Source organism: Quercus suber, unplaced genomic scaffold, assembly GCF_002906115.3.
Source record: "Quercus suber isolate HL8 unplaced genomic scaffold, Cork oak 2.0 scaffold_56, whole genome shotgun sequence".
NCBI lineage: Eukaryota > Viridiplantae > Streptophyta > Magnoliopsida > Fagales > Fagaceae > Quercus > Quercus suber.
In genome coordinates, this window is record NW_027069521.1 from 644,688 (window position 1) to 657,719 (window position 13,032).

A 13,032-nucleotide genomic window follows, 5' to 3' on the forward strand; every position below is an offset into this window, starting at 1 on the left:
CTTACTTTCCCCCCCCCCCCCCCCCCCCCCCCCCCAAAAAAAAAAAAAAACAGTAAAGATTGCATAGCAAACCCAAAATAAAACACACACAAAATCAATGAAAGAGAGTAACATCAAAAGTGAAAGAAAAAAGAAAACCCAACAAAAAAAAAATTCATGGTAACCAAAAACCAAAACAAACAATGAAATACAGTAACATAAAAAGTGAAAGCAGAATGAATGGCCAAAAGGGTCTTTCTTGAAAAGAAAGAAAGAAAAGGTTTGGTTTTGTAAACATACCATGATGAGATCAAAGAGGACGTTCAGGTCGACATTGATGAACTGGGTATCCCAGGCCTTGAGCTTCTCATTGGACTTGGAAGAGTTAGAGTCAGAGGAGGACGTGTGCTCCTTGCAGTACTGGATGACGAGTGAAAGTATGTGGCCTGTTACGTTAGGCAATGGGATTGCATTGTCGGCACAGTCATCTTCGATCAAGCCCTTTATCGTCTGTGACTCCATCGCCACAGTCTCTTCCACCTCGAAAATCTCGCCATCTGAGCTCTTCAGCGTCACCTTCTTCACCGAAGACATTGTCAATATATCGTTTTCACACAAACACAAAAAGAAAGAGAGAGAGAGAGAGATTGAAGGCGTGAGAAAAAGAGCGAAGGTAGTGAGGTATTTATATCATCAATCGTTGTCGTGTTTGGTTCGGACTCTGAGAAACATTTTTCTATATCGCATCGGACTCGTCGTAAGTGTTTGAGTCGGCGTCAAAACTCAAAAGAAAAACAAGGGAATAAGGTAAAATAAATAAATTCCTAGTTTGATTTATTTAGAATTAGATTATGGGTTTTTTTTTGCCCAAATATTCAGTTTTTGTAATTAAAGGGAAAAATTAATAGATACTTTAAGAGAATTGGTTTAAGTGATATTTTTAAATATTTTTTATGGGGAAAAAATTGACTTTTTTGATACTTTTTAATATTTTTAATGAAATTCATATCAAAATTTTCTTGAAATTGTTTATTACTAAATGCCTTAAGAGTACTCATTAACATGATCTTATTTTAAATTAAGTGTTTGATGGACTAAACTTGAGTTTCGTGTGAAATATTTTATTTTAAAATACTATATTAGAATATCCACGTAAGTGTTATCTGCTTAGAATTGAAGTTTGCTAAACTCGATTTTCACTTGGATCTCAAGTTTAGTAAACTTGAGTTTCAAAATGGTCTACAAAATTAAATAACTTCAAGTAAATGCATCTCAATAATATATCCTTAAAAAAAAAAAAGAGTCCTTGGCAAAAAAAGAAAGGCTTATTAAGAATGTCTTTGGATGATCATTGATCAAGTCCTAGATTTAGATTTGTTTATTTCCATTGATTTATTTTATTTAAAAATAAGTAAATTTGTATTAAGAAAGATGAGGTTTCAAAAAAATTGTACATAAATTTATATATGGGGTGAAATAAGATAAGATTCATTATAAATACTACTTTTTTTTTTCTTTTTCTTTTTACAATAACTTTAGAGATACAACACTTTTACAAAATATTTTATACTTGTCAAGGTGACAAGTTCTTAATGGTAATTTAAAAAAGATGTGAGTAGTGGATTCAAATGAGGACTACTAGAAGTAGCATTGAAACAAATGGCCTTGTTAAAAGCTCTTGGCCTCGACAATATGCTCCCTCTCTTCTATCAAAATTACTGAGGTCTTGTAGGTGATGATGTCACAAAAACTATCTTGTCATATTTAAATTCTATCACCTTACCCCATCCCCTAAACCATACATTCATAACTTTAATCCCAAAAATTAAAAATCTCATTATTGTCTCTAATTATCGTCCTATTAGCCTTTGTAATGTCTTTCATAAATTTTTTTCAAAAGTCCTTGCAAATAGGTTAAAAAAAAATCCTACCCTCAATCATAACTGAACACCAAAATGCCTTCACAAAAAACTGCTTGATTTCAGATAATATTCTTGTTGCTTTTGAAACACTTCATAGTATGCATACTCACAAATCTAAGAAATTAGGTTATATGGCGATAAAATTAGACTTTAGTAAGGCATATGATAGAGTGGAGTGGTGTTTTTTTTTGGAGAAAGTAATGAGAAAATTAGGGTTTAATGAAAGATGGATTGCCCTCATGATGGTTTGTGTCAAAACAGTTTCATACTCGGTGTTGGTGAATGGTGAACCAAAAGGTTTGATTAATCCTACAAGGGGAATTCGCCAAGGCGATCCCCTATCTCCGTTTCTATTTTTGTTATGCACGGAAGGCCTTAGCAATCTTATTTTGAAGGCAGCAAATGAGGGCACCATACATGGCTTTGCTTTGAGTAGAAGAAGCCCAAAACTAACCCGTTTGTAGATGATAGCTTATTGTTTTGCAGGTCCAACAAAAATTAATGCAAAAGGTGCTGGATATCCTAGCCTCCTATGAAAGTATGTCGGGGTAGCAAATAAATCGAGGCAAAACATCCATCTTTTTTAGTAAATCCACCAATACTGCCATGAGGATGGAAATCAAGGAAGAAGCCAGAGTGTATGTAGAGATAGATTGTGTCACACAGCTGCCGTATCATATATTAATTAATTTGATATGAATTCTTATGCTGCAAATGAAACCGTGTATGCAAGCCAGGGGAACTTCAGCTGTTTTACAACTGGCATCCAAAATTCACAGAGCTCTGTTTATACAATTTCTTTTGGTAATTAGAAACGGTTTGTTCGGGCTAGTCGAAGTTTTTGTCTGCCAATTTAGTAGATTTTAATTTTAAATTAGATTCATGTTAACTTAATCTAATATTGAAAGGTGTATTGGTACCTTCTCAAATGATATGGCTATATTTTTTAATGTACTTGAACTGCTGTAGCTCACAATCATTTTAGAAGTGTACATACCATTCAATCAATTTAATGCTGACTGCTCGCATATAAAAGTCCCTTCTGTCACAGCTCCTAAATATGTGCTTCATTACAAGTCAAGATTTTAATCATTATTCACATTCCATAATATGCTCCAAGATTGACATTAGCTTCTATATGTTGTCAGCAGATTCCTTTAGCAACGTCAGCTTCTACATTGGCCTGACATGTTGATTTAATTTGAAGAAAGATATTAATCAAAGAAGATTACATTAACTATCAACTTGTTTGAAGCTTCCAACAATGTTTGTTGCCTTTTTAATTGCAAGGATATATACTAGAATGAAGACTGCATTAATGCTTAGCTAATTGTACAGCGTGATTGATAAAAAGTAGTAGCTTCTAAACGTCTACAAAATTCACAACTCATGCTCTCATGGACATTAAATCAAAATCACTACACAAGAGAATTGTGCAAAGTAAACTGAAAGTATAGCTTGTAATCATCCAATAACAGTAGGCTCAATTGAACGTCATCCTGTAGAAATCATTATAACTGGTGCAGACTAAAACCCCTTTAAAAAAGAAAGGAAAAGACCATATTCTACAGTCATTATGAAACAAGATACAAGGATATGTCACTTGAATACATTTCCAAATCATTATAACCGAAACCATTTACAAATTCAATACAACATACAAGGATTTTCAACTAAAAAAAATAGTCATTGACAGAAATGCTTATGCACATCTAGTAGCAGTAGCCTCAATTGAAATTCAAGCTAAGAAAATCTTCACTATTTAGTAGCTAGTCAAAGTATAAGTAAGACATGAGCGTCATCTTCTAGAGAGCTACATTGTTATCACCTACATATATGTGAAAACTTGAGTTAGTATGGTACTATAATTAAAAATAATAATAATATTTAGGATGAATTACAACTTACCCACAAGTGGTTTGGCCGAAATTTAAGTTACCTACCTGTGATTTAAAATTTGACACTTTACCTACTTAAGATTAGCTTAGTTAAAGTTTATTTACTCGTTTCTATTAAAAATATAGCTAAATATGTAATTTCACTTTACTTTTATGTCTTTATCCTCAAAAAACACAAAAAATATAAAAATACAAGATCAAATAAGATAAAAAAGAATTCAGAGGAACACTTACATCATGGAATTTCAAATCACAGGTAGGCAACTTAAATTTTGATCAAACCTCATGTGGGTAAAGTGTCAAATTTCTAACTACAGGTAGGTAACTTAAATTTTGGTCAAACCTCAGGTGGGTAAATTGTTAAATTTCAAATCACATATAGGCAACTTAAATTTCGGTTAAACCATAAGTAGGTAAATTGTAATTTACCCTAATATTTAACTCATGAATAATTAGTATAATTAGGGTTCCTCCTTGCCCTTTCTGGAAGGCATAGCACCAATGATTATATGAAGTATAGACATGGTAGAGAAGGAAGTACTATAGTAACTATACAGTCTCTAGTTTTCACGTTTCAAAAATTTATGATGAAAATTTCTCTTGCTTTTGCCAACACTACACAAGGTGAATATGAAAATTAGCATAATACTTGAACACTTACAAATGGGATGCCATAATAGGACTGAACCATCTACCTTCTAAAAATTCATAAAATTTATAAAGTTCATCCTCGTCATCATCCTCATCATCATCCTCCTCATCATCCCCATCATCATCACCAACTGCATATATGTGTAAACCTGAGTTAGTATGATAATAATAATAATAATTCACTCATTACTAATGAATGTAATTGGAGTTTGATTCCTACAGGTTTTGTTAGGCATGACACCAATGATTACAAAGAATATACATGGTAAGGAAGGAAAATACTATACAGTCTCTAGCTTTTACATTTCAAAAATTTTTCAGGAAAAGTTGTATTGCATTTGCCAGCACAAAATGAATATGTAAAATAACATAATATTTGATAGTTACAAATAGGATGCCAAATTAGGATTGAAAGATCTACATTAGCAAAATCCATAGAGAAATGTGATGGGTGAAGCTTGAGAATGTATTTCCTATCTAGATCATATTCTTGTAAGTGATGATGATATAGAGGGTTAGACAATTGGCAATAAACTCATGTGGCAAAATTTAAGTTTAATTTTCAGGAACTCAGAAAGTACAGGGTGATTGGGATTGCTTGCGCATGGTGAGCCAAAAGAAGAAAAAGAAAAATGACGACTTACTTGCCAATGACAAAACCAAGTGTATAGTTAGAAAGAAAATAAGATAGAAAAGGAATGGACATTAATGGGAAGGATGGTTGAGATAGTCATTACCAGTTAATTTATAGATGGGTACTTTCCCAAAGCTTGCAATCAAACATTGTGCATTTGTTTGGTTGAACTCGTCCACATCTTGCTCGTATACCAAACTGACCCAAAATTTCGTCCACTCATACAGCTTACCGCCCTCAAATATAACCTTAATCTGACTGCATTCACCATTCCCAACAGTAGCAAACCACTCATCGCGAGACAAATACAATAGGTAATTATTGAATAGAATTGCAGTTTTGACCTCAACATTTATCTGGGTAGTAAAAAGTTCAAAGGCATAGTGATTTTGAGGCATTTTACCAATAGCTACCACACGAGTTCTAACTCTAAGACCTGCATACCTTGGATCTGTTACTAATGCCCAGAGAGCTAATCCTATCCATTTACTTTTATACCAATTTGAAGGCAGCTCTATGCTTATTGAATTCTCCACTATTTCAGTTAAACATGGCGGCATAATTATCTGAAACTCAGTTATAGATTCATCCTCTTCCCCTTTGGAAGAAGTTCCATAAACAGTTTTACGACAAAGGAGTCCCTGTACCTGTACCCAAAACACAACTATTGTTAACTGTTATTATTTAAAATTCGAGGGAGAGAGCGAAAAGAGATTACCTGTAGGAAATGGACCAATATTGTAAATTCTTTTTGACTGTGCCTCTCATCATACGGAAGCCATTGGGAGAGAGATTGTGACCAGATACTCAGTTTGACCTGTGCTGGTAACCATTTTAGGGAAAAACAAGATAGCACGTCTAAACATCTTACAGTTGATGGAAGCCTTGGCAACGATTTTAGTTTTTGGCATCTGGTAAGATTGAGTGTTTGAAGAGACCTTAAATTATCCATGTTGCTTGGAAGACATTTGATATTTGTGAATGCTAGATCTAAGAAAGTAAGGGCAGTCAAACAATTGATCGATGAGGGTGGTACTTTCTTAATAGCAGTCCAACTCAAATTGATTTCTGATAGGCTTTTCATAATTCCCGTAAATTTTGGAAACGAACTGAATTTTGAGCAAAATGCAAGTTCGAGCTCCGTAAGGGACTGCATTACAGCCGACATGCAGGGAAGATTGGTAAGAGATTCGCAGCCTTCCAAAAGTAAATACCTGAGCTTGCTGAGTTGTCCAATAGATGGGTGGATCTCTGCCAAGCTAACACACCGAGAAAGGTCTAGTCCCTCAAGCATCGGAACACCTGAAAAGTCAGGTGTCCTGATAAGGTTTTTGGAATGACAAAGATTAATGAACTTTAAGTTGACTGAACGCTGTTACCAAAAAAATAAAAAAGAGTTTTCGTTAAACGTAGAAAACTAGAAATTAGTATTTGTAGCTACACTTAAAAAAAGAGAGATAATAAAAAGCAATAGAAAGGCAGTTAAAGAGAACAAAATTACCATTACTCCTTCCCAAAGATATTCAATTCTGCTTCCATACAAGTCAAGTCGAACAAGCTCCTTTGGTTGGGAACTAGATGACAAACATTTTAAAGGACAGTAGACCCATGAAAGATGCCTTAGTTGATTAGGAACAAAAAGTTGTCTTTGGTTATTAGGAACAGCATGATGTCCTGGGTGATAGAAGTTGTATGCCTCCTTAATTATCATCAATCTAAGATTAGACGTCTTTGATAACACTTCAGCAAGTTCTTCAAAATTAGAAAAAACATTGTACATGTTTCCAACGACTATGGCTTGAATTGCTTCTGTTGCCTAAGATTTCAAAAGCAAAGGCTTGGTGATTTGCAGTTTTGCACAATCAAATGATAAGAATACTAAAATTATACAAGCTTTATACCGTTTTTAAAGCTGTAAAGGAGATTAAAAAAAAAAATCTACTCCCTAAGTTTTCCATATATAAAACTCTTTAAAATATATATTTCTTTTAAAGGCCCTCCAATATGCTGGGCCCACCGCAAATTTAATATTTAAAAATAGGAAAATGTACATCAAATTATATACCATTTGGCATTGCGATTTTGTAGAGAAAAAGAGAAATTTAAATGAAAGTGCAATAAGATTGGTGTTTGGTTTTGCATTTTTAGGAAAATTACATTTTTATAATAGAAGAAAAGTTGCATTTTCAAATAGCAGCTCATGGAAATCGCTAGAAAATTGCATTTCCACGCTGCAATTTTTCATATCAATAATAATTTCTACATATTTTACCAAACACTTAATTTCATTTTGAAAAACACATTTTCTAAACACAACTTCTAAAGTTTTCAAAACATGAATTTTCATAAAACTAACCCAAACGGATTCTAAAGAGTCCCATTAGTAACTAATAAATCGTAGTACAACATCATATGTTGATAGTAAAATGTACTACATATAAAGGCCTATTAATAGATTGTATTACATCTTTTTTTAAAGTCTTTTTTTCTTATTAATTTGTTTAAAAGAGGTGCACTTCCACCTTTTAGAAATTCAAGACCGGGGGGGGGATTTTTTATATATTAAAAAAATGTTAAGATAGCCTTTTTGTTCTAGGTAGTAACCAAGAGATGAATAATTAGTTCATTACATCAAGAAAAATAAATTCAATTTTATAAACAATTACAAAGAGATAATATATGTTTTCAAAATATAAGAGATCATCATTGACAATATATTAGCATGGTAATTGGTAAATGAATGTTTTATTCTTAATTTCGTTACATAAATACTTATTGAACAAAATTATTTTACTATACCAACTCAATATTATTCATTGAAATAAAATTATAGTTTTGTCACTTTTCTTACCATATCATTCTCCAATACATGAAGCAAATCCTCAACAAGCCACAACCGACTTTGCTTTCCAAGCTTTCCACTTGATTCAAAACGAATAATTTTTTGACCCATTTCTGATAGTAGATCATGCATCCCAAAACATTCTTTGTCATCCACCGTTAGGAGAGATCTTTCCACAAGAACACTAACACCAATTCTTGCATCAAAACCACAATTCTCTAATATTTGTATTACGTCATCTTTCTTATGCCCTCTAAAGAAACATGCAATATCTAAGAATATCTCCTTCCACATTTCCTCTAGTCCATCGTAACTTATTTTAAGTATATTAAATATTTCTCCTTTATTTTTCTTAAAACTGTGCAATGCACTTTGCCATTCATCTATTGTTCTTCCAACCAAAAAGGAACCCAAAGTAACAAGAGCTAATGGAAGGCCATTAGCATATTTCACAACTTGTTGGGAAAGTTGCATATAACCTTTTTTGGGTTGCTCATTTTTGAAGGCTTTCAAACAAAAAAGTTTCAAAGCATCATCATTATTTAATCCATTAGGATTATATCTTTTAAGCACTCCATGTTGGATCAACACATGTTCATCTCTAGTTGTTATAATGATCCAACTCCCCAATCCAAACCAACCATGGTCTCCAGCCAAATATTTTAATTGATCCAAATGGTCAACATCATCTATAACAAGTAAAACTTTTTTGTAACACAACCTTTTCATAATCATCTCAACTCCATCATAGACATTTCTTATACCTATATTTCTGTCAACCAAAGTGTCTGCAAGAAGTTGCTGTTGTAATATAGGCAAACCATGTTTTTTTGAATCTTCCCTAACACTAGCAATAAAACTAGAACCATCAAAATAACTACGAAATTCATCATAAACAATTCTAGCAAGAGTTGTTTTTCCCAAACCCCCCATACCATAAAGCCCTATCATGCGGACATTATTCTCAAAACCTAAATATGAAGGGATAAATTTTGCCATAGTAGATTCTATTCCTATCAAGTTTGTGGTAATGCTTGAGAATTTAGAACTCAATTTCTCCATCATCTCTTTCACAATGTGTTGGATAAATTCAGACTCATGCCTGTGAAGAAGATAGAAAATAATTACGTCATGGTCCAAACCAATTATAAAACTTCAGGGGAGAAAGAAAAATATTTGGCAAGGATATTCCTTGGGAGTGATCTTTTCATGAATTAGTTTGCTAATTTGCTTAGGTTAGCAATGATATTAGATCCACTAAATCCAAAATCTATTTCGGATAGAGATACACAAAATTGAAAAGTATCTCATTTCATTCTTGATTGCTGAGAGAAATCTCGTTGGAATATTTTAAGTTGAAAATGCTAAATATAAATGTTTAAGACACTTTGAGGTTGCTTGAGTACAAAATATTAATAACAATGACAATACTCAAATTTTCCAAAGTACACAATTGAAAATGCTTTGTATTCCAGGTAAATGAGTGAAGCAGAGGTATTGGTTTATTAATAAATAATTAAATTTAATGATTTATACCTTTGTGAGCCAACACAAACCAGAGCTTTTACTTCTTTAGTCAAGGCCCAAAGGTATGTGATGTTCCTCTTTGAAGAGAATATCATTCAAAACCACCGTAATATCAGTGATAAACTCCTCAAAGCTATACTTCTTCAAATTAAATTTTGCAAACAATTGGTTTGGGAATGGAAATTGTAGGGACTCAATTTGGATTGACCCTGAGTAGAGTAAGCATGGGTTTTCAGCCCAATCAAGCCCAAACAATAAATTTGTAGAGAGTGGGTCAAAGGTTTAGGCGCTGGCCGTCGATCACCATGCATGAACTTTCTTTATAAAAAAAATACTAAGAGTTTCTTTACAAATGGGGGGATGCTCCTCGGCCTGTGGCCGAGGAGACCTTTTTGTTCTCTCTTTCCCCCCCCTCATTTTACTTTACTTGCTTTTCTTATATAGTTTTCATCTTCCTATCTCCTTCTTCCATTTGTTGATCATCTATTTGCCTTTCGTCTGGCCGTCCGTCCCATCAGAGGCCTTATCAGTACTCAAGTGGTTCACTCTGATCAACGTTATCCTGCCAAGGGGTTACCTCCCCATTAATGCGGCTAGGGGGGTTAGTTGAGTGCATTAAATGCGAGTGTGACAGCTTACTTTGGGGTTAGTCTCTCCCAAAAATCATCTTTGTCAGGCCGAGGATAAGGAGGTCCTCAGCGTGGATTGGGAAAAGAGGCTTTCCCCAATTTAGCCCTGAATAGTCTGTGCTCCTCGGCATGGGCCTTGGGCCTGCTACACGATGGGCCGAGGCTATCAGGCCCACGGGTCCCACAATAGCCCCTCAAAACCTTGCTTCACGTTCCCTCGGACGGGGAGGAGGGTTTTGATACCTGCGGGGCCTCCAGATGAGTTGCCCAACTTCGGTTTGTGTTGATGCTGGCGGCTTTTTGGCTGCCCAATGCGCATTTTTAGCGTTTCAAGACTTAATGAGTGCCCACATTAAATTTTGGCGGCACCACGTTTCCCATTTTCAACGGCATGATCTTTTACTTTTATGAGCAAGCGGTTACATTTGGGGAACATCAGGGGGAGTATAAATACATGTTTGAACCGCCTGGTTTCATCATTTTCGCGTTTACACGTATTGATGCATATGGTTTGAATCTGGTTCGACTTGTACATTATCTGAAGAGTATCGTCATACTTCTGTAAGTCTTCTTTTTCTAGCGACCCCAAATTTCCTTGATTTTACTCCTCATTTTCTTCTTTTAGAACTTTTAGTTGTCTTTGGGGAATGGGTAAGTTTAAGAAGTTGGTCGAATCCGACGAGATGATGAACAAATTCATTGTCGACTATGGAATACCCAATAATGTGAGTTTGAAGTACTGTGAAGAAGGGGAGTGGTACCTTAAGAGGAGAGAGGGTGAAGTCGTGATCCCGATAGTAGCTTTTGTAGAAGGAGGGATGAGAATCCCCATGAGGCCGGTGACCCTCAATTACCTTAGGCATTTTCGCCTGGCTCCTACTCAGTGTGCCGTGAATGTATTTAGGATATTAGGGTGTGTAGATACCCTGAATGAGAAAATGGGGCTGAGACTGACTCACCATGATGTGAACTTGTGTTACAACCTTCATCACCTGAGGGGTAAGACGTACTATATGAAGACAAGGGACGATAGGGTTCGCCTTATCCAGTGTCTTCCTGACTCCAACAAGGGGTTAACCCAAGATTTCCTCATAGTGTCGGGAGAGTGGCACGACGGCTTTCATTACCCAACAGTAGAGGGGGGCCAGGTAGGGCATCCGAAGTACAAGACAATCTAGGTTTCAGTATTTTCAAGTTTTATACCTGTATATTCGATTTGGCTGATTAACCATAGGAATTTCGCTTTTCTCTTCGCAGATCCACACGCCTTTGCACGTCATTTCCATCTGATTAACAAAGCGGATTTGGAAACCGTTCTTAGGTCGGACCTCTTCTTGAACGAACCTGATAACCAGGTCAGAGCTGCTCATCAAATCCTCGGATGCGACCCAGCTCAGAAATCATTTACAGTCCCGAAGCACGTAATTAGAGCTCGTGATCCTCGGCTTACGCAGATTACCGTGGTGGAGGACGGTTTTGCTTTTACTGAGGGGTCTTATATACCTGAAGGCATTCCGCTATTAAGCCCCTCTTTATCCCAGCAAGTAACGGTGGCCGAGAAAGGACCATCTAAGAAGACAAGGGAGGTGGTTGAACTGAGTTCCTCCGAGGACGAATATAGTGTGTTTGACCTAGTTGACCAATCCAAGGATCCTCCTGGTGACCTAGGAGACCCCCATTTGTCCGAAGCCGATCTTCAGTCCCTAAGAGTTGATACTCAGGCTGAGATGAGTTTAAAAAGACAGCCCCAAACCAATCTTCTTGACTTGCTCGAAGGCGGCTCTAAGAAGGGTGTACCAGAGGAGTCACAGCCCCAGCCCCCAGCACCTCAGCCCCAGATTCTAACCATGCAAACCAGGTCGTCCTCTGTTCCTACAGTAACAGACCCTCCTACCGAGTCTCATGACCCGAAAAGGAAAAGACTTTCCAAGGGTAAAGAGCCAATGGATGGGAGCAAATCTCATTCTTCGCCCGAGGAGGGTAGGTTTCGCAGGCCTCCGAAGCAATTGAAGCTAGGTGATCAACGGAAAAGCAAGAAGGCCACCCAGCAGCCCGAGGCTCAAGCATGGCTGCCTGCTGCCATGCTCCATGATCAGCCCCTGATGGATAACGCTTCGATGCGGGAGTCTTAAGGGACTGAGGGGGCTCTCGTGGCCGAGGTCCTGGAGAAATCTCTTCTTCTTCCCACTGACATGGCCGAGTTGGAGAAAATGAGTAGGGTAGAGGTTGTCCTCGACCTTAAGAAATATCTAGGCATGGTAGGTCCTTTGGCACCTATTTACCTTATTCAAAGTTTTATCGCTTAGTATCTTTCTTTCTCTTTACAGAGTTGCTTGTTTTTACTGGCAGGCTATCCAGGCCCTTTTCAGGTTGGGCGAGGAGGTTGATGACCATAGCAATGCCTTAGCGCAAGAGCGCGACAAGTTCCTGGAGGCTACCAATACTCTTAAGAGATCTGAGGCCGACCTAAGAAAGGCGACCGATGATCTGACAGAGATGACGAAGGCCAGGGATACTGCTGTCTCTGTCCTAGCCGTGGCCAGGAAGCAAGCTGAGGATCAAACTAATCGCTTGCAAGACGTTGAGGGTCAATTACAAACTGCCAAGAAGAACATTACCTATATGAAGGAACAGTTGACCAAGGCAATCCATGAAAAAGGTGTTGCCGAGTATGCCAGGGACGAGGCTGTGAGAGCCAAAGACGAGGCGGAATTTGCGAAAATAGACGCTGAGCGCTCTGTGGAAAAGGCAGAGGAGGATGCTTTCGCAGAAGGGGTGGCTAAGACTGAAGCCACCCTTCGGGCTCAAGTTCCTGCAGTGTGCAGGCATTACTGCTCTCAAACCTGGCATGAAGCCCTCAACCAAGCAGGGGTTGATGCCTCATCTGATCTTAGAAGGGAGGACAGGGTATATTACCCTATTGCCATTCGCGAGGTTGCACCTGCTGCTC

At 36.9% G+C, this 13,032-nt stretch overlaps 2 protein-coding genes across 3 annotated transcripts in view; both read right to left on the reverse strand.

Annotated features, from left to right (window-relative positions):
- The window catches only part of LOC112016333 (SKP1-like protein 1B), a 2,146-nt gene extending 1,468 nt beyond the window's left edge, over nt 1-678 (reverse strand). The window contains exon 1 of the mRNA XM_065772261.1: nt 280-678. Within this exon, the coding sequence (XP_065628333.1) occupies nt 280-573 (294 nt within the window). The 5' untranslated portion in view covers nt 574-678. The remainder of the gene's footprint in view (nt 1-279) is intronic.
- Nucleotides 679-3,408: 2,730 nt separating this feature from the next.
- On the reverse strand, nt 3,409-6,138 carry LOC112016323 (uncharacterized). 2 transcript variants are annotated; one of them, XM_065772328.1, is made up of 4 exons: nt 5,803-6,138; nt 5,188-5,731; nt 4,461-4,581; nt 3,409-3,729 (listed from the first exon to the last, which is right to left on the reverse strand). In XM_065772328.1, the coding sequence occupies exons 1-4, from the start codon at nt 6,034-6,036 to the stop codon at nt 3,726-3,728; spliced, it is 903 nt and encodes a 300-aa protein (XP_065628400.1). In that variant the 5' UTR covers nt 6,037-6,138; the 3' UTR covers nt 3,409-3,725. The 2 variants fall into 2 exon arrangements, with proteins under 2 accessions (XP_065628400.1, XP_065628399.1); XM_065772327.1 differs by lacking the exon at nt 3,409-3,729 and having other exon boundaries at nt 4,381-4,581.
- Between the last annotated feature and the right edge of the window lie 6,894 nt (nt 6,139-13,032).

Coding starts and splice junctions, on each gene's coding strand:
- LOC112016323 (XM_065772328.1), bottom strand. CDS start 6,036: ATGGATAATTTAAGGTCTCTTCAAACACTCAATCTTACCAGATGCCAA. Junction 5,732..5,802: donor TATTGGTCCATTTCCTACAG/GTAATCTCTTTT, acceptor TTTTGGGTACAG/GTACAGGGACTCCTTTGTCG. Junction 4,582..5,187: donor ACCCATCTATAAATTAACTG/GTAATGACTATC, acceptor ACATATATGCAG/TTGGTGATGATGATGGGGAT.